This window comes from Nomascus leucogenys, chromosome 13, assembly GCF_006542625.1.
Source record: "Nomascus leucogenys isolate Asia chromosome 13, Asia_NLE_v1, whole genome shotgun sequence".
Taxonomy (NCBI): Eukaryota; Metazoa; Chordata; class Mammalia; order Primates; family Hylobatidae; genus Nomascus; species Nomascus leucogenys.
This window is the reverse complement of record NC_044393.1, coordinates 63,968,274-63,991,113: the sequence shown is the minus strand read 5'-3', so window position 1 is coordinate 63,991,113 and position 22,840 is coordinate 63,968,274. Positions and strand designations below refer to the sequence as shown.

Here is a 22,840-nt window from a genome sequence, read left to right as displayed (position 1 = left end):
AAATTTGTTTAAAGATCTGTCCTCTCCACCAAACTGTATGCTTTTCCATAACAAGAAACATTCCACTCCTTCATTCATATAGTCACTCAACAAACATTTATTAAATGACACATGGAAGCCCACATACATACAGTGCTATTCTTCTGATCCAGCACTGAGAACAGTGACCACCTAGAAAAATGACATCAAGGGGCCGGGCATGGTGGCTCATGTCTATAATCCCAGCATTTTGGGAGGCCGAGGTAGGCTGACCATGAGGTCACGAGTTCAAGACCAGCCTGGCCAATATGGGGAAACCCTGTTTCCACTAAAAATACAAAAACTAGCTGGGCGTGGTGGCGGGTGCCTGTAATCCCAACTACTCAGGAGGCTGAGGCAGGAGAATCGCTTGAACCCAGGAGGCGGAGGTTGCAGTGAGCCAAGATCGTGCCATGGCACTCCAGCCTGGGCGACAGAGTGAGATTCTGTCAAGAAGGGAAGGGAAGGGAAGGGGAGGGGAGGGGAGGAGAGGGGAGGGCAGGGGAGGGGAGGGGGAGACATCAAGGAAGAACAGAAAGAAACAATAATGTTCTTCTGCAGCTCCCCATTTCAATTGTTTAAATAAAATGTTAATAAGTACATATTGCTTACCTAGAAAAGCAAATTAAGAAAAATAATGCAATTGCCTTTCCCTGTACTTCCTTGATATAACACTTCTTCTACTTAACCCTGATGATTTTTAAAACGTGTAGCAAGTGTCTGCCTCTTTCAAACCCCTATAAACCATCCTGTGCACATAATTCATAAGGCCAATTATTATTTCTAATTCAAATTAGTTGGAAAAATGACAATGTCAAATGTATTCATCACCATAGACCTCACATTAATTTCATCAATAGTTAGAAAAATATAACTCTGTATTTCAACAGTAGACAAAAACATGAATAATACATGAAGCTAATAAAAAAATAGAACAATAAAAAGATTTCAGCACTTGAAGAAAAACAGGAAGTTGAAATACCCATTATATATAAAATAATGTTTTATTTATGCTATGCATTCTTTTACTGGACATTTTTCTAGAAAGTACCAGACACAGTGCTAAGATGAGTTAAATAAAGATAAACAAAAATACACTAAACATCTAAGTAAACAAAGCCCAGCACAGTGGCTCACACCTGTAATCCCAGCACTTTGGGAGGCCAAGTCGGGGGGATCAGTTAAGGCCATGAATTCAAGACCAGCTTGGGCAACATAACAAGACCCCATCTCTACAAAAACAATAAAATTATCCAGGCATGGTGGCATGTGCCTGTACTCTTAGCTACTTGGGAGGCTGAGGCTGGCAGATAGCTGGAGCCCAGGAGGTTGAGGCTGCAGTGAGCTTTGATTGTGCCACTGCACTCTAGCCTGGGTGACAGGCTGACACATCTTGCCTCAAAAACAAACAAATAACAGATACGCAATTTTAAATTATGGCAACTGTATAAAAGTACTACTGGCAGAGAGAATATCAAGGGAAATTTTTTAGTTTGGATAGCAAGGAATGGCATTTCAACAAAGATCTGAAGGGGAAGGGCCCTCACAAAGACAAGGAGTAACAGAGTCTCACACCAGACTAACAACACCTGCAAAGCCCTGAAGCCGAACCAGGCTCAGCACATTTGCTGACCTGATGGAAAGCCAGTGTGGCTAGAGAATACACACACTGTCCTCTGGACGTATATTTAATACCTAATTCAAATTATAAACATTAACAAATATATTAGAAAAATCACAGAATGTACTGCCATAAACCATTCCCGGCAATAGTCTCCCAAATATTGTGCTTATTTACCATATAAGCCATTACCATCATAAATTATTCATTTATAAGACCACTCTCAGTATAACTGACCAGAAATTGGCTTAAATATTTACTGCAAACTAAGACACTCCCAATAAAAGATTCTTTGAAGTTACATAAAGGGGCCATTGACTGTATATAAATGTAAAATACAACCACAATTTGGAATATTAGAAAACACTTACAGAAATTTTATACTTTAATTACTTTCCAAGAAAAAAACACATACATTCATTTCTCTGAAATATACAAACTTATTTATATTGAAATTGAATGAAAATTGTTCTTAGGCTAGAAAGAATAGTATGAATGATTTGATGCGCTTTAATAACGAAATGAATAGTTGTGAGAGCATCATGTTGCCATTCTTATGAATCTGCTCAGATTTTAGAAATGACACTATTACTCTGATTTGTATCTAACTTCATATTTTTGTCTAATTTTGTAAATCTGGTTCCTTTACTTGGTTAAAACACATAATTCTCTAGCAGTAGTTCTCAATCTTTTTCCAACTCCACAGAGTTTATCTGAGCACTGCACATCCTTTAGTAATATCCTGTGTGGTTCAAAAAAAACAGACTCCTCCTCCAGAGATTCTTATGTCTCCTGCTTTATGCACTTCACTGGAGAATTATAATTCTAATACTGGGAACATGGATGGTTAGAATGATGACCAAGGGCAGTTTTTATCATAAAGGCAAACCCTTATGGGAGAACAAAATAGGCAACTTGACAGTGAATTAAATGTCTATATATCTGGGAACTTAAAAACTCCCATTAATTTCAAGTAATTACTTTCTATTAATATAGCCTTTCAAATCCCATATCATGGTTTACAAATTGCAAGTGGTTACTACATATTCTCATTGATTATCAAAGATCATTTTCAAAAGTTATAGCTCCGGCTCTGCCACTATCTGAGTATTCTTGGGCAAACTACTTACTTCTCTGCTTCAATTTGTCCATTGAGAAACACAGAGGTTGAACACACTGATTTCTGATCACCTTCCCTATCTTTAAATTACAAGAGTATAGATCCCTGATTTATTGTCAACATGTAGAAAAACAATGCGTATATGACATGATATCTAGAAAAAAATCTAGAAAGAATCAATGTAAGGACCCACTTCATTATGCCTTGCAATTCAGAATCTAAGTCGTCTAAATAATATTTATCAACATCATTATTAAAATTTTCTTCTTTTTCTAGAAAAACAAGTAACAGAGGATGGAAGGTATGATATCTTCAATCGAAACATTCAGTTAGAGTGAAATTAACCTGCAGGAGTGACATGGTTTGGATTTGTGTCCCTACCCAAATCTCATGTCAAATTGCAATCTCCAATGTTGTAGGAGGGGGTCTAATGGGAGGTGATAGAATCATGGGGGCAAATTTCCCCCTTGCTAGTCTCATGATAGTGAGTTCTCATGAGATCTTCTTGTTTAAAAGTGTGTAGCACCTCCTCCTTTGCTGTCCTCCTCATGCTCCAGCCATGTAAGATGTGCCTGCTTCCCCTTCACCTTCCACCATGATTGTGAGTTTTCTGAGGTCTCCCCAGCTATGCTTTCTGTACAGCATGCATATGTATGAGACAACTATACCTCTTTTCTTTATAAATTACCCAGGTTCAGGGATTTTCTTATAGCAGTGTAAGAATGGACTCATATAAGGAGTAATAGTAGTGATTGAGCACTTTTCTGTCTACCTACAGCCAACAATTCTTAACTATACTAGTGTCATAATCTCCTCTGCTTTCAGCCTGGTGTCAGGAGCTCAGGGCTGCTACTAGTGACAATGGCAACCAGGAGGAGGTAGATTAAATCTCTTCCTTTCTTTGCTTCGAGTTAAAGAACTAGGGAATAAAAGAGAATATGAAAACTAAGACGTTTTCTAATTCATAATCTCTGGCTCATTGCCATCATTGATCAAGAGAGAAAGAGGTTAGGACTGTTCATGTGTTGTGGGGGGAAAGGATTGTGTCTTGTCCTCTAGGTAGTCAATTTCACTGAGCACCCTGTGTTTAGTATGACACTCCCATGCTTGCTCTGCCATGCCTAGTGCCCAGAGTGGGCAGGGGTCGTGCAGAGGAAACCTGATATTTTAAATCTTGCACACTCTTCTTCTCAAGTCTAAATTTCATCCCATCTTCCAAGAGCCTTGGGTCCTCCAAATCTTGAGCCTTTTGCGGTAGTACTGTGTTTTGTGTCATATTGACATTTACGTTCCAGATTTTCAGAACCATAAAATTAGTTATTATTTCTCCATCTACTTGCCGCCTTGAAGAAATGTCTTCACATATTTGATCCACTATTGTTTCCTTGTCTGTGCCTCTCTTTAAACGTATACCTTTTTAAAATGTATTACTAATTTACTATCATTTAAGTGGGATTTCAAAAATCATAGAATATACCTATTGAATCTGCATGTTGAACAAAATATGTTTTATTTCCTAAGAGGCAAACAAAAAACTCCAGAAAACTTGGCAAAATGTTAACACTTATTAAATCTGAGTGTCTGGGACATTGGTGGTTATAATATTTTTGTGCATATTTTTCTGATTGGGATCTTTCATTATATTTAAAAGAAAATTAATTTTTAAATAAAAGGGGTCTATTCAGTGCAGTGGCTCATTTCCTCATATGTAGAAATCCCTTTTGATATGTGTTTGCCGGGTTTTTTAAGACCATATTAAAAAAAAGGCCATGGTACACCTACTGGATGGACTCTTTCCCACTTACTCTTGGATAATCAGTGAGAGGATCCAGGGGTCAAGCTCTACTTTTCTCCCTGGTTCTCTGCTTAGCATCTCTGGATCAGCCTGAAAATGCAGTAAGGAAGAGGTTCTATGCTTTCCATGGCATAACTCACAATGGCCCTGTACTTCTTCCTTTAACCAAGTGCTGGTTATTCTCATCACTCTGTGTAACTCATATCCATCTAGATACTTTGAGACTTAACAAAATATTTCCATTTCAATTTTCATATTTGACCCTTCACCAACCCCATGAGGTAATGAGGAAAGGGATTTTCTCCAAGTACATTTCAAAGGTGCAAAAGTTAAAGCTAAAAGACAAAGTGACTCACCCAGTGTCCCACAGTGAATGAGTTTTAGTGAGGATTAGTATCCGAATCACAGAGCTCCACACCTCACCTTCTGTAGGTGCACATAGTCTTTCACTGTACACTGGTGTTATGTGCTGCCTGCACCTTTACAATGTCTAACTAAGTGCCTCACTCCTATTAAATAGGAAGTGGCTGATGAGAAAGGTACACTTTTAACCATTCTTTTATTTTCACTTTTCCTCCAGTCACGTTATTATTATAATTATTAGTCTATTTAGAATGTGGGAGTCAAGATAATCAGCTTAACACACGTATATCTTCCATTATTTTTTTTAAGCACCATTCTATGTTTGTATCTATAGTCACTGATGCCTCCACTTATTCCAAAGTCTTCCTACATAATCACTATGTGTGTGAAATTTCAGCAGTTACTTCCCAAGGCACACTAGAGTGGACTGCAATAGGCCTGACTAACTGGAAACTCTCTAAGTTGAAATTCAGTTATCTGAGTAATGAAACTTCTTTATGGCATTTTCCAAAAGACTAGGTTTTAATGTTGTATGCCAATACAATATCATGCAGATATGTCAAAAGTGGAGATGAACATGATAATGAGCCTGTCTTCCAAGAAAACTTTCATAAATATTTTCACATTTGTATTAATGTACAGAGATGTGAAAATGACACTACACCTTCAATTACAAGGAAGAATAAAACCATCCCCAAATGATTTAATGTCTTATTTGCTCTCTGAGAAATATTATTCTAGGACTATAAACCACCCATTTTTCAATTCACTGTAATTTAGTGTTTCATACACTAAAATGGACACTAAAATCTGTCATTATTACTGACCAGGCTATGATCACACCTACTCAGTCATGCCAGAGCTGTAGATTCTGACTCTGAGAGCTTAGTTATCTAATTTTGTTTTTTAGGCTCAAGAAGTAATAGTTGGTCTTGTGTTTGTTCATTTTTAGTAAAAAGAAAAACTAAATTCAGAAAATGAACACTCCCACACATTTGTGCTTTTTGCACATTAAGTATGTACTCTGTGAACTGTATCATTTAAATATTTTTACTTTAACACTGTAGATGTCATAACGCAAACAAACAAAATTGAAGACTTCTTCCCAGTGAGTGCTACAACAAACCCCTCATTTCCTCTAGGCTTAATGAGGACAAGGAACTGATCATGAACCTAATGTTTATCAAAATAAGCACCTGAGGAAGATAACAAATGAGGAGTGGTGAATCCTTAGCTAAGTAATGGGCTGCATATTTTAGGGAAAATCATTTGTTTGTTTGTTTGTTTGTTTGTTATTTTGTTGTTGTTGTTGTTGTTTTCTTGAGATGGAGTTTTACCCTTGCCGCCCAGGCTGGAGCGCATGGCATGATCTCAGCTCACTGCAACCACTGCCTCCTGGGTTCAAGCAATTTTCCTGCTTCAGCCTCCCGAGTAGCTGGGATTACAGGTGTGCACCACCATGCCTGGCTAATTTTTGTATTATTAGTAGAGATGGGTTTCACCATGTTGGCCAGGCTGGTCTCGAACTCCTGACCTCAGGTGATCCACCTGCCTCTGCCTCCCAAAGTGCTGGCATTACAGGCGTGAGCCACTGCGCTCGGCCGGGAAAATAGTTTTAAACATATTTAAGGTAACAGTGATAACCTTCATCAATTTCAGAGTAAAGACTTCACAGAATTATGCAAAAAATAAGAAGAGAGTGTATTTTGTTTGTGTGTCTCCAAAAAATCCAGAGTATATGGTAAACTGCGCTTGCATATGGTCTTATACTACATGGACTGTGTATGTTGTATCCTAATTAGTTTCCACAGAAACACTAAAGCCATTGAAGGAACTCCCTCAACGTGAGAGTGATTAGAATTCTACTCTGCAAGAACAGTTTAGTTTATAATATTTATTCCTGGTAGCTAAATAGTTCCTTCCACAGAAGCAGTTTCTTCACTTTTTTAATAAAATCAACTTATTACAAACTGTGTTCCTTCTGCTCTTTCTCAGCACAAATTTATTTCACAATGATAAGTTTTCCTACTTTGTGAGTGCTAGTTTTGCTGGAGTAAGTCCATGACTCACTTAATAAAAGAGTAACTTTTAATAATTAAATGACCAAACCCTATTGAATGTTTAAATATTGTGATACAGATTATTCTTACACAAGCAAATAATTATTATTGGCTTATTGACCATAATGGTGCCAAAAGTTGTATAGATGCAATGTTTCCCTAGCAGGCCTATAAATATTTGCTATTATCTTTGTTTTGGTAACTACTCCTAAATAAGCAAACTATGAACTTTTATACAGTAAGAATGGCTTAAAGCTGCCCCTAATAAATCTTCTTAGTCTTATGCTATATTTCCATACTATTGAAAGAAAAAGCTGATATTGCACAGTTTTGAAACACACTGTTCTCCCAAGTATATGCTTCATCAGCAATTTATTTTAACATCCACATCTCCCTCTCAAAGGGAATTGAAACTAATTATGTATTGTCCCAAATGCCTAGATACCACTGATACCATATGAATTCATATATTATTCAAAAAGCTGATTTTTTTTACTTATTAATATGACTCTTAGGTAAACTGTATCTCTATTATAAGAGACTTTGCTTTACACCAAGAACAAACTCTAGCTATAATAGTTAAGGAGACATTATTTCCAATATAGCTACAAACACTTGATTGGAAGGCTGCTTATTCCAGAAATTTTTAACTAAAAAGCACAGCTTACTCCAATTCAGGAACAGAGTGTCAAAGGAAGATGAAAGAAGCAGGTGTTTGTAATTCTTCAGAAAAAAATAGGCAAAATAGTTTTCATCCTTGAAAACTTTACTCAAATATAACATAAACCTTGATTTCGATTTAATATCTCAAGAATCCTAAGATAATCAAATAATTTCTTATGATTACATCTGAAAGATTTTGAAGTCCTTTCACTGTACCATTTAGCAAGACTACCTGTGCAAATTATAATCATTCTTTTGTAATATTATAAAACTTAGGTAAAAGTGTTATAGCGTAAAACTAAAAGTAAGAAACACATTCTGAACAATGATGACATCTCTTGAAAAAACAACTTCCCAAAAGAGCTAAGGGTTAAGCCAAGGAGCCAATACATGGACTATCCCAAACAGAGAGCCATACCTATCAGTTCCTGTGGGCTGTCAGTCATAACTGTAAGAAACCACTTTCTGAAACAAGGTCTTTAAGTACTCAAATAAGTGACTAATATTCAACTTATTTTACAAGCTTTGTTTTAGGGCAATCTTTTCAATCAAAAACCTTAATACTCAATCTGTGCTGCACTTAAGAATTACCTGGGGGCTTACAAATGCCCAAGCGCTACCCCTAATGATTCTAAATTCATTGGTCTGGGGTGGGTTCTGCACATCGGTACGTATTTTAAGCCAAGATAAAGAGTTGAGAACCATTATTTCACAGAAAAGGATATGACTATAGAATCATAATGCCTTCCCCACCTCATATCATCAGCTTCAGTGATAAGATTTTGCCTTGCTGCAGAAGGAAAATGCATATTTATCACACATTAAAAATGGCATATGCTAAGATTCTCTACCTATCTGTTGGAATGAGACCAAGTTCTCCAGGAGGCAATAAGTAAATGGTATTAAAGAATAAAAAAGCCTTTTTTCTAAGATGTCAAATATATATATGTGTGTGTACATATACGTGTGTGTGTGTATATATATATATAATATTTACGTATTAAGCCCAAGAACTGTTTTGAATTTAGCACAACAAAGATGAAGTTCTGAAGGAGTATAGTATACTGCAATTTTTCCAACTTTTCTCTTGCCAACACAAGGGCAGAATGCAGTCTTATTAATACTAGTGGTAAAAGAGCAGTAATTTTCAACTAGGAAAGTGGACTAGAACTGGGAGCTTGGAATAAGGTTATAACTTTGAAAAACTGTCCCCTCTCTTATGATTCTAACACTCTCTAGAGGACCATATACATCACAAAGTCCCTACCCTACCCTTATCTCTCCCCCACTCTCCATTTGAGAATCATTCTAGGGTTAAGGGTGTATGCTGAAAAATCAAGATATTAGCTGCATGGCCCTAGGCCACTTGCTTGACTTTTCTGAGCTCAGTCTCATAGATAAATAATAATGATACTCATCCCATATGCTTGAGCTGCTGATAGGCCAGGTTAGATCAATATATGAAAAACTTCATTAACTGTAAAAAGCTATGGTAATAACATTGTTAATATTACTAATAAAAACATCCTTTAATATGCATGAACTGTGGACTGAGAAAATTAGCTCCTTAAGAGAAGCAAAGATAGTCAATCCACATTTTAGACAAATTACCACAGCTTAACTAATTGAAAGCTGTCAGTCTCCTACAGAGACGCTAAATGTAGTCAAAAGGTAAAGACTTTCATTTATTCAACAATTAACATAAATGTATTTGGGGGAAACTATGTGCATGGCCCTGGGCTGAGGGATGTGGGGGCTACAGAGCTGAATAAGACACCAATCTTACCCTTAAGGAGTCCTCAGTCCAGTAATGGAGAAGAGGGTCATAAACACCTGTATTACAATTTTGAAATTAATGAGTCCTTTAGGAGAGATACAGTTAAACACTGCAAGTCCCAGATGAGGCGGAAATCACACAGGCCTTGCTTGTTGGGCAGGAGATGTGGAGAGACAGATAACACGAGTGAAGCCTGGGAAAAGGAAAATACTAGACAAGTGGACAGAGGTGCAAATAACATATTTTGGCTATGGCAAAAGTTCATGAAAGGCAGTAGTAGAGAAAAAAAATCAATTTATTTTAATTTTTAAAATCAATCATCCAAATTTGCTTAATGAAAGTTTATTGTGGTCCTGGAATTATGCTGATTGCTTGGGCTACAACTTAGAGCCAGCAGACATTAGACATGTGAATTGCACAAATAAATTATGAATTGTGGCAACAGCTAAACAGGAAAGAGTGTTGCGAGAAATAGGAAAAACCATTGTAGATGGGGGTCTGGGAAGGCCTTTCTGAAGGGACAAGCCTGAAGGAAGATCTGGTATGCAAAAGACAGACCAGAGGCAGAAAGGAACCCAGTGGCATCTGAGAGACTGAAAGGAAGTCAGCATGAACTATAGAGACAGAAAGTGGTGAGGGGAGTGGCAGGATAGGGAGGGAATTTCAAGCAGAAAACATGTCCTGTCAAATGCTACAGATAGAATAAGGACTGAGAAGAGCCCACTGCACTAAATGGGAAACACGACCTATCAGTCTCAAAACACTACTGTAGTAGTATTTACTAATTCTTCCAGGACATAGACCAAGATGGCTTAAGGTATCAGGCATGTAGACCAGAACTGGATTTGACTACCAGGAGCTGTGCTTAAATATAAACTACAATGACCCAGTAATGAGAGGACTAGAATATAATCTGAATCCTTACAGAACAGTAAGTGTCATAAAATCAAAAGGCAATACTGAACCAAAAATGGAAACCAACTAAAAACTGAGAAGCAGAGACATTTCAATTGAGATTAGAGAACACATATTTATTCTATAATTAATCCTTCCATTACATAACACTCTTCCTCTATGCCCCACAGGCTTGGAACCTGAAGTGAGAAGACTGACCGATGAGTGGTCTGTTAACATAGTTTCAGCATAAGCATGGCAGAAATGCCATAAGATTATGGAATTCAGGGATATCATGAAAGATCATTTGCAGATTCCAGTAACATGAAAACAGTCAGGTGAAGTCAAGAAGGGGATAAGATACTACAAAGGAAAAGAATGTAATTAGCGGATTAGGCACAATTATTATTAAGGAAAAGGACAGGGAGAAATAAGAATGTGAATTTCTGGTTTCAAAACCTTAGAATGGAGCGGATCTCCATAATAAAAAAGTCCAAGGTATATCAATATGTTGTGTAGGGTGGAATGAGTGAAATAGGTACGGCTGTTAGACTTAAAGAATCAATGTGATTTCAAAGAAATGAAAAGAAGCTCCACATCAGTCTGAGACTGGGAAATCCTGACCTAGAAGGGCAAATAAGACACTAAAATCAGCTCCCTCTGTCTATGGGTTCCAAATCAGTGGATTCAGTCAATCACAAATCAAAAATATCCAGCAGGGGGAGAAAGGTGGTTGTAACTATCCGGAACATGTGCGAACTTTTTTTCTTTAATTATTCCCTAGACAATATAGTATAACAACTATTTACATAGCATTTACATTGTATTAGGTATTATAAGTAATCTAGAGACAATTTAAATATATTAGAAGATATGCATAGGTTCTATGCAAATACCATGCCATTTTATATAAGGCATCTGAGCATCTGAATATTAGGGTATGCTCAGGGGCCCTGGAACCAAACCTTCATGGATACCGAAGGGACAACTGTAGTAGAGATCATATAGCTAGAAAGTGGAGCAAAAGGCATAAAGAGTCACAGCCATATCACACTCAACACCGTTTCACACAATGACTGATTGACTAATTTCAGGTACTGCTATTTGATTTTCTGTGACACCTGGGAATTAATATAATATCAACATCCCTTCATATCAACTATCCAGGACCCAGATTGGTAACTAGCTTCAAATTTAATGTTCAAATAATCAGAAGTTCTTGTAGCCTGAAATTGTTCAATCTGCTTTGAATTAGTCCAAACACATGTAGCCTTTATGGCAAAAATCAATATTATTCCAATCCTCTTTTTAAAAAAGATTTTTATTATATATACATATTTTTTTATTTCATTGGGGTAAAATATTTGAAATTTAATAAATTTAAAAGACAACCTTTTATTTAGAAATCAAAAAACAAGTTACATGTATTTGAATTAAAAATGCTGAATGACTTGTTCTTGTTATTTAAAAAATGTAAAGCTACACTAAAAATCAACTATCATAAATTGGCTAAAATACTGAAAACTTAAATATGTAAGAATATGGGTTTAGTCTTCCATGTTCAGTAGTAAATATTTTTACACAAAACCATTTGATAAGACTTAAAAATCTACTGAATATGGGAGAAGCGTAATAATAAGAACCCAACTCACAAAGAATAGGAAGAAAATGGTAATTATTAATAATCACACCATTCATTGGGTGTGGTGTTGTTGCCACTGCTGCCTACATTATCAGTCTCCTTTGTAATTATGACAGCGCCTTTGCAATGCTGAAGGAATATCGTCAAGATAACCTGCAAAGACAGGCCTACACATAAATGATACATTAATATCTTTTTCATAAAGACAGGGAATGATGGGCAGCATCGGAAGTATGATCTTATTATGATCACACTGGCATGAATCAATTATTCATGACAATTTGAGATGGTGGGAATCTTTTTTTTCTTAAATTTTCTAATCGGAGTTCTCACAAGTTCTCATGAACCATGGAAAATATACTTAATTAAAGAATGTTCCAAAGCAGAACAAATTTCTCCACCCACTCTCTTCTATGGTTCACTTTAATGTAATTTTCACCCTCTAAGACAGCATCTGTGTGTTTTAGAAGAGATTTCCCTTGACTTTTGTGTATCTTGCTGCAGAACTCAGGGACCTGGAAAAAATCCAGCTTTTGGTGGAAAACTGTGGAGCATGGATTTGTCACTAACTCCTTAAAGTCTAGTTGAAAAAAAAAATATATATAGCAAATCAGGTACTGATTCTCAGCTTGCTAGAGAGGGATTTCCACCAGCCCCTCTCATTCTGATAGACCCCTACATGCTGTACTGAGCCTTGGATAAAACTGGAAGCAGGTCTTCCTGCCTTCTGCTAGCTGTGGCCAGCTAAGAGCTGAGAACCACTGCCTTCCGGAGCTTGCTCATGGCAATTGTTTCACATAGCTATACAAGTTTCTCATCTTTGTGACTAGAATAGCAACTGATTTGCCCAAACCCAGAAAAACTCCTTCTTTCCTGAATTCTTGGAATTTACTGATAAAACAATCATAAAAATAGGTATAGAACATTACTTTATGTTGACCAGAAATGGAGTCCCACTCCTTCAATGCTTGCAGCCAGGCCCAGCATCATGGGTGCGAAACTATGCAGTTGTGGAAAGCCCTGTGCTTAGAAGGACCCCCATGCCTGGCTTAATGTTCTGCTGTTGTTCTCTTGAAATTCATAATAATGTTTTAACAAGAGACCCTGCATTCTCACTCTGCACTGCCCTCCATTTTCCGAATCATGTAGCTGGTCCTGTCTCCTACAGAACCTGAAGGAAGCTGAATGTCCTGGTCTACCTATAACCTGAAGTATCTTCTACAGGTGACTAAGCTCTAATGCTACTTCAGAGAGGTGGTAGCCCACCCTGATATTTTGCCATATCATGTGATAATTTTCTTTTTATTTTAACATAATAAAATAATTCACTTCATGGGAAAAAAATACACAGAAAAGAGAATACAGAATATTAAGTGAGAGTCCTCTTCACCCATATGCTTTCACTCAACTTCATATAACTCCCTAAAGGTAACTATTGTGAGGAAATGGATCTATATCTTGCATTAAGAAAAAAAATAAACACACATGTATAATTTGATATTAATCTTTCCTTCATATACATATGTATCTATATATACACACACACACACATAATGACGTATGTCTTTTTTTAAATTATCATTTTGTATATCTACTAGACTAATGAAGACTGGTTCCAAAAAATCTGTAATTTTTTTTCCATTCATTTCAGGGACCTCACCTTAGAGAATATCAAACTACTATTCCATTCATCCCCAACAGGTAACTGACCTTAGGCCAAAGCAGCAAAGAACCAGAGATGACCAGACCAACTGGCTATTCTTCCTAAACCATTTGTCTTTCTTTTCTTTTTCTTTTTTAGACAGGGTCTCCCTCTGTCACCCATGCCGGAATGCAGTGATGCAATCACAGTTCACTGCAGTCTCGACCTCCTAGGCTCAAGCTATCTTCCCACCTCAGCCTCCCAAGTAACTGGGACTACAGCCAGGCACCACCATGCCTGGCTAATTACTTTTTTGTGTTTGTTTTGTTTTATGGAGTCAGGGTTTCACTACATTGCCCTGGCTTATCTCAAACTCCTGAAATCAAGCAATCCTCATGCCTTGCCTTCCTGAAGTGCTGGGATTACAGGTGTGAGACACTGCACCTGGCCCCTTCTGACCCTTTAATGTTCAATGAGGCATCTGAAATTCAAGAAACATTGATTAAAAACCCAGCTTTACCTATTATTGGATATATTTGATTAAAACAAATCTCTACATCTCCTCTTCCCCAGCTGTTATATATGGCAATTTTTATGCAGCCCTTTCTGAATAGAGCACTTTTAGTTTAGGAGAAACTATTTCAGTCACCCATCCTCCTTATGACTATACCTTGAGCCTTTACGTCCCCTGAGACTATTCCAACTCAGAAATCTTAAATTCATATTTCTCATTCTCATACTGCATCTTCTCTTCCCATGTTTTCCATTCATTTACTATATCTATACCTGTTTTATTTCTGAAACAACAGGAAACTTATGGACTATTAACCCCTCTAATGTTTTTACTTATTTGTGATGCCCTTCTTGTCTTTATTTCCTTCCCTACCCATTTTATAGCCGTGGCTCATCACTTCACACCCTCTTTGGACAATATCCACAAATCACTTGCCCCACTGTCATTTCATCACAACTATCACTTGTCCAAACTAAAACCTTGGGCTTCATTCTCAGCACCTGTCATTCCTTTAACCCTATATATCTTACTGGCTACATCCCATAGAAAGCTGAATCCATCTCCTCCTTGTAATCCTACCTGTCATTACCCCAGTCCAAGACACCTTCCTTTCTCAGAGACATTACATAACAGTCTTCCAGTTGATCTCTTAATGCCTTCAGTCCTTCCCATTCCTATTTATTTTCTCACTATTTCCAGAGTCATCATCCTAAAATATAGCCAAACTAAAACACAATGTTGATTAGGTCACTACTCCCTTCAATACTTTCTATCTTCCCTTAAGTCTTTAACAGTTTCTGTCTCATCTCTCTCCACGCCTCATCTAACATTTACATCCCAGTTTACACAAAACTTCCCCAGCTCCCCTCAAAATGGCCATGTCCTCTCTTACCTCTAGAACTGTAAGTGTGCTGTGCTTTGGGCTTGCAACACCCCAGCTTCAGCCCCTCCCATGAACGGCTTCAGTTGGTGGACTCCCTTTAGGTATCACAGACAACACTTCCACTGGAAAGCTCTCTCTGGCCCCCTCCCCACATTAGGGTTTGTGTTATCCCATGAGAACCTACTACAGCCTGCACTTCCCCACTGGAGCACTCATAATACACATTATCATATCACAATAAATTGTCTCTCCCACAAGACTGTAAACTTTGAATGCAGAACCCACACCCATCACTGTTATCTCCAACATAACTCAGCTGGTAAACTGTAAGCATTCAGTCTTCATGTAATCAATCTTTAATTTTGTTTTTAAAATTACTCTTTAATTCCTAATTCACAAATTTCAATATAATAACATGATCTGCAAAAACATAATTTATGTGTAAGTTCACAGAGTGTTCAGATGCAGGAAGTTTGAGGTTTGAGAACTAAAATTATCTAGACCACAGCATTTGTGGTCTTGATCATTAAATGTTATTTATTTCTTCAGTGGTTAGCATTTTTGGGATGATCTCTAAGCCAGTTCCCAAGCCTCAGCTCCTTCCTGAGGCTCAGAAACACTCTCAAATAGGAGAGGAATAAATCTACCTCCTCACTGAGCCCTTGTCCACCACTTACACTTTAATGCCATCTCATTTCCCCCAATAATGACCCAAATAATTTAGGAATAACAGGAAGAGATTAAAAACCTTTAACCAAAGAAGTAGGATACAGATTACAAATCAAATGTCATCGAATATAATAAGAGTGAAAGGTAAAGTAATAAATTAGAATAATGATATTAATGATAATAATAAGACAATAATAACAGCACACATTGTGCTTTATGGTATACAAAGCCCTTTAAAAATATTCTTATCCAATCTTCATGAAAACAAATCTGATCACTTAAGCACAATGGAAAGTATCTAGAAAAACACAAAAAGAAGCTTTGTTTGGGGGAAAACGCAGAGAAGTATACATAGAAACATCTACTTCCATAAGTTGTAAAGCAGTCTCTTTTTTATTCTTACACTCTGCAAATTCGTTTGAATATAACTGGTCATTTCACAACTCATTAAAATCCATGAGCAAATTCCAATTTACAAATCCAGAGAACTAGAGGTAAATATGAGAAGGAATTTATTACCAATTACAATCTTTAAATAGTAATGGACTTCATTATATATACCTTTATACTCATGAACAGTATCTATATATGCAGTAGGATTACACACATCTGTTAGAAAGGCAGAGAATAATATGAGAAAGAAGAAGAAAAGAGGAAAGAAAGAAAAGAGGAAGAAAAGGAGGACAAAAGAATGGGAGGGAGAGAAGGAAGCATGGAAGGAAAGTCCATCCAAGCTGGAGGGAGGGATGCAAAAGGCAGGGAGGGAACTAAGGTCGTCTCGAATTTTTTTTCTTACAGGTAGGCAAGAAAAATAAGGAACATTGGATGCGAAAAAGGCCATAAATAAAGTGTCATTCCTATTCCCCTCCTCAGAAAATGAATGTTATACAGAGCACTACCATAAGAACTTCACTGAAAACTCTTCAAAGTAGCCTTATCAGTAAACGATAGTCAAATTCAGAACTTGATTGCTTTAATATCATAAAAGTCACCTATACATACTTCAAACTTGACATGAATACCCCATGTGCAGCCTGGGAGTAAGAAGGGAGTTAGAAAGAATAAATGGAATACTGTAGTGATTTAGAATCTTCATCTCAGGACTTTAACATCTGAAATAATAGAGGCAAGGTAGGTAAAGCATCTCTTCCCTCCCCCTCATTAATTCAATACACTTAAGTCATCATGCATTTATTAAGCATAAACCATGCAGCAATCAATGTGCTGGTTATTGTTGTAGACAATATCAAGGGTCTCAGAAAGACATGACCTTTTGGATCCAGCCTGTCTGGACATGTAACTCAATGCAGCCATGATGAACTTAAAAAAACAAAACGAAACAAGCCTTAGAACTAATAGTTGGGCTCAAGGATAATAATAATGAAAACCAACAAATTCAATGTGTGCTTACTCATCTGGCTATATGCTAAAGAAGCATACAATAGGCATTTTCTTGTATAATCATCAAAATGACAATTAGGCATAAAGTGTTAGCACCTCCCTTTTAAAAATGAGAAGTTAGAGCTCACAGAGTGTCCTAGGTAACTGACCCAGCATTAGCAGTAATGATGCAGCCACGGTCTGACTCCTAGAAGTCAGTTTCCATTGACCTCTCAGGCCCAGAACATTAAATACTCAAAACAAAAATCGGCTCAAAATGAAATGGTTCTCCCCAGCTTCTGGGCAGAAGCCAGATGAGGATGGAATAATGCAGCTTGAGAAGAAGTGTGTCAAGTAACTTGACCTCCATTCTAGAATACAGCCTAATGGCTGCCATTGACCAATGAGATAAATACAGGAGCCCATCAAAACTGACTTAGGATTATCCACCCAATCTTGAACCCAAACGATTAGTTTGATTTTGGAATAACTGACCATAAAGATCCTCCTCTAAAACAATAATCAAAGCATGTGTACTACAGCCACACAACTGTTTGTCCAACATATTGAATAAAAAGAGAATTTTTCTGAGAGCCAAATGGAGGAGGAAAAGACATGGTGCAAGGCAAAAGTCAGAATTATTTGCTTCCAACATGTGCTCCCAAAAATGAGTGAGCATGAAATATTAGGGAAAAACCTCCTAGATTACCCAAGAAACATAATACGATAGCTATATCTTCCAGTCTTAACTAGGTCATAGTTATCTAGGGGCTGGTTGATGGCCTTTTCCATATAAAGTGAATTCTAAAGAAATCCAAATTAACACTTACTGAAATGTGCCTTCAAATGAGAGCTGTGAAATAAACTTAATACAAACCTCTCAATGCTCTTTCCTTACCAACAAAGTAAAAATGTTCTAAGTATATAAATAGCACACCTGAGTATCTGCTTTTCTTTCAGTATTTTACATAAAGGAGGCATTCCCTAAAGTGATGAAATGGTATGCGTTAAGGGGTGATCCGCATTAAGTTGGCAAAGGCTAGGGAAAGAAATAATAGAGCTCCTAATAACAGAGCCTGTTGATGTTGAGAGGAATTGCAGATGATGCCAAGAGAAAGGTTTCAAGTAGCAGGATGAGTGAAAAGGCATGATACAGCAGTTCCATAAGGGTGAGCAAGTGTGAGCTGGAGAAGAGCTTGCATTCTACTGCCAATTAAGTGCTTACTATTATGAGAGCTAAAAACTCTTCAAAATGAATAAATGGGTTAAATAGAAGGGGGATTACCATTTAAGTAGAGCATTTTAACTTTGCTTCAGATCATGGGAATTCTATAAAATCACAAAGGAGAGAATTAGCTGAACAAAACAGTTTCATTTAATGGGAAATTTATTTCAGAAGAGAAGCTAAGGAAAATTTCTGGAGTTAAGTAATGACATTTAGAATTAGGAGACGTTTATGTAAAAGCAATGTCCAAGGATAAAGTTAAGTAATAAGAATTTTCAGAAAGACCTAGAAAAACCTGAGATAGAGACCTGAGGCACTTTATAAAGAGGAACAAAGAAAAATGTAAGCTCTCTATAGGAAATAATTAGAATAGTAGAATTTGACCTAAATTAAAGGAAAATATTACCCATGCCTGAGTGTAAGCACAGTAACACACACACACACACACACACACACACTTCTTCCTACCTTAGAAATCCCCCCAAAGACTGAGATCAAAATGTTGCTTCTGTTGCTTCTGTTCCTTTTCTTGTCTAATTAAAACATGAAATGTTGCCTGTTGCCTGTTATCGGTTTATGCATATTACGGGTTAAATAGAAAAATTAATATTAATTGATGGTGTCGCTTCACTGTAACATTTATTTTACAAAGTCAGAGGAATAGTGACAATTAAAACAAGGCACAGCTTCAAATTATATACAATACCATATAGGCTAATCTGAAGGGAAAAGCCAAAGGCTTAGTTGGTGCGCTTATAAATTCCAAAATTTAAGCCACCTTCCAGAAATTAAATTATACACCAAAATATGTTCTAAGAGTATAAAAGCCTTTTGAACTGTAAAAAGGATAAAAAGTCATAAAACAAAAAAAGAGAATTTCCAATTATAAACTTTTTTTCATAAAACCTCTATTGTTTTTAATTCTTTACTAATTTGATTTAGAAATTTCTAAGCAAATTTAAGTGGTTGGAATTGTCTTTTTAAATTTAAATTTCATAAGAAAGAGAACCAAAATGTGCGTTCTCTGACCAGATTGTGTGTGGCCTATTTATTCGAAATGTTTGATTCCATATGAGTTTCTTCTTTTTATTTATTACTTCTAGAATGTATTCTCTGTAATATGTTAGCAATTCAAGGGCAACCAATTTGAAATCCACACCCTGAAAAACCATAATACCCCAGGTCTTCCACCTGCAATGTTTTCTAGGTGGACCAGGGAAAGCAGACTAAGTACAAACTTCTGTGTAGAGCATGAACCAAGTATGAGCTCACGCAGGTAGTCTGCTAAGGTCAGGGTTAAAGTTCATAGAATAATTTGGAAATTATTCTCAGCTTGAATATCCCTTATGAGGCCTGAGAATACACCCTTTAATTAGAATACAATTTCCAAAGCAGCCACTCCCTGACTTTCCAGAGCTCAGTTATTCTCAGCAAAGAAAAGTAAAAACAGCCTCATTACACTGACAGCTAACAGTCCCCTATAAATTATGCCCTAAGTGTCCGGCAAAGAAGGCAGCAGCCATCCGGCACAACAGAGACACGAGCTGCCAAGCCCTCACTAACCACTTTCAAGAATAAAGAAAAAGAAGTCACATTCGACCGCGTCTGTCTCCTTCACTTCTTGCGTATGCAGCTGAGCTGCCCCATGGAAGCTTGGAAAAAGAGTGAGTTGTGCATTTGAAAATGTTCCCATACCCCAGCCAGCCTCATTTTTCTGATGATCCCTCTATTCAGCCAAACTCGCGCTACAGTGGGAACACTAACATCAATTCCGTGAGAGCAGCTGTCTGCTTCTTCCACGGTGCTCAGAGAGCCACACAGGACTCCTGGAATGGGAGCCAGCCCGGGCCTGACTCAACACAGATGTTCCCCTCCTCCCATGAAGCTCTGAGCCAGAGTCTCCTTTTCCAGGGCCTATTGTTATTACAAAAGAGTTTTTGGGCCCCCAAAATGTGCGAAATGCTTAAGCAAGAGGAAAATACACATCTTCCTAACTTCAGAGTTAAGACAGACAGACATTAAATTACACAGAGATGGCCAATGACTCTGTGGGGACGGCCAAAGAAGGAAAGTCAGGCAGCTCTGAGAGTTTAATATCAAAGGAGTTGGAATAGCAGAAGCTACCACAATACAAAACTCTCAAAAGCTATCCAGAATTGAGTCAGTTTTAAAGATGATATAAAATGTTCCACTTCTGCAAATCCAGATATCAAATTTTTTCTGTTGATCCAACAAAGTAGACTTTGTCTAGAAAAGTGTGACTGGGAAAATAACAAAAATTGAGTTTTTGAAATTTATAATCAAAATTCAGAGTCAGATTTCACCCACAAATATTTGGAAATGCTTGCCAGCTTATGTTTCAGGCAGGAGTAGCATTGCTATCTTTGGCCAGCATCTTTTGTATATCCATTCAACTGTCAGTTTCCCCAGCAGCCCTTTCAGAGGGGGGTATAAACTTCTGTATCTCTTCATTCCTTCAGTAAATATTAGTAAGAAACTAGACAGTTGTTTCCTAATGTTCCAAAGTCCCATAGCACAGGGTACATCATTATCTCAATAAAGAAACTCATGCAATTTACAATATATTTGATTGGTACCCACTTAACCAATGAAACCAGAGAGTAAATCATTTTAATTCATTCTTTTTAATGGTATGGATTCTATGACTAATATGAGCTTCATCAAATAATATAAACAAATTTAACACATTAGCATGACTCTCCATATTCTTATTTAATAGTGTTTGTATTTTTGTTGTTGTTGTTGTTCTAAGAAATCTTATTCACATTTTCATATTGTGGGCCCTAGGAAAAGAGATTAAGGAAATAAACCAATTAAATGAAGCACACACTTAACATTGTTACTACCGAAAAAAAAGTGAGGAAACCATTTTGCTTCCCAACAGATAGAGGTAAAGTTGTCTCTAGAACTTCTTCTAGTGCTCACTAACTCTGGTTGCTAGGAAATCAGAGATAAAATAGGCCAGTTATTCCACAAAATCATGTGTTTCACAATAGCAGAGTCAATATTAGATAAACGCTAATCAATATATGTTTTTGAGATAAATGTTTACTTGAAATAATGTTTATATTATTCTTTGGATAAAGCTACATAAATCTTCCTCCTCACTAATTTCCGAGTCTCATTTCCTTCCTTCCTACTCCCTTCTCCAAGACCAAAGTGTATAAAAACCAAAATGGTCCTAAAATTAACCTAAAACATACTCATTTTTAGAGCTTTTGTTTGAAGCCTGGAAATTTCCTTCAATAGTGTTTTTATTGTTGTTATTTTCTCCTAAGTTGGACTCTCTTCCTTCTTTTTTTCTAATTTATTTTGTTTAGTTTTCAGTTAGAGACAGGTAGTGGCATTCTAGAGAGGAAATAAATGTTCTAAGTTTCAAAGTAAGTGTAATGTGGAAGACTGTAAAGGATCTATAGTATGAAGTTACTTAAACTAAAGAAATAAGTTTTAAAAAATAAAATAAACATTTGATCCCAGAAGTAAATTCTCCTCTATCCACTCTGAAAAACTGAGAAGGAAACATGGTATTTTGGTTACTCTAAAGGGGAATATCAAAAGATTTACTCCCTGTGCTCTTCCAGGTGTGGCTTAGCAGCAATCTTTACCACGTACATGTTTGCTATGTTGAATGATTCATTGTATGGCAAATTCATCTTGAACACACCTAGGGGAACTTAGTGACCAGAACGTAAACTCCAGAAGCTCAAGAGCAGAACCTCACATGGACTCAGCATTCTGATCAGCACCCAAAAGACATGGTATTACAGGGCATTCAAAGAATAACATGAAAATAGATCAAAGCTTTTGTATGCAATTTTAGGAAGAAGAATATCACAAAAAAATTTTTTAACAAACAGTGATAAAATATTAATCATAAAAAATTTGGAGTCAGCTAGAAGAACAGAGACCATAGTAGCATTAATCTTTTAGCTCCATCTTTCTCTTTTTAGTTTCCCCATCCACATATACTTAGAGCTGTTTGACTTCCACTTAGGAAGTGGAAGGAAAGGAACTGAATTTTGACTAAATCTCTCTGAGAAGAGTCCAATATTTACGGGTCAATTCTTCATTTCTGAAGAAAGACAACACTGACAGCATTATGTATATCCTAGCTTTAGCTCTGTAATTTAAAATACGAATGAAACCACTTTTAGATAAACTCTGTTGATTTATGGGTTTGTAGCAGAATTATCTGGGACAATTAACAAAGAATATATTATCATAGTCATATCCCAAAATCACTCAAAGTTTTTTCTAAAAATACTTACTTCTAATGAGTTCACCATCTGAAGGATTTCCCCAAATGGACTGGTCTTGCATCTCTCCATGTGTGAAGTGGCTATTGGTAGCTTGAGTTATATCTTTCTCAGTATTGTCTTTATCAGATTTTCCTGAATTAAAAAAGATACATTTAATATAATTGATTTTATATATTTTTCTATCCTTTTTTAGTATATACATTTTTCTAAATGCTTCCAAGTCTGCCGTAATTTAAGGAAATAGAACAGGTATACCTCTATTGCCTGCTGCCTATGTTATTGGCTCAGTAACAG

The 22,840-nt window shown here is 36.7% G+C and overlaps 1 protein-coding gene across 2 annotated transcripts in view; it reads right to left on the bottom strand.

The window, feature by feature from the left end:
* The window catches only part of MDFIC (MyoD family inhibitor domain containing), a 96,945-nt gene that overhangs the window by 53,818 nt on the left and 20,287 nt on the right, over positions 1-22,840 (bottom strand). For both annotated transcript variants that reach the window (XM_012512115.2, XM_012512116.2), the window contains exon 3: positions 22,556-22,678. In XM_012512115.2, coding sequence (XP_012367569.1) covers positions 22,556-22,678 — 123 coding nt within the window. The remainder of the gene's footprint in view (positions 1-22,555; positions 22,679-22,840) is intronic.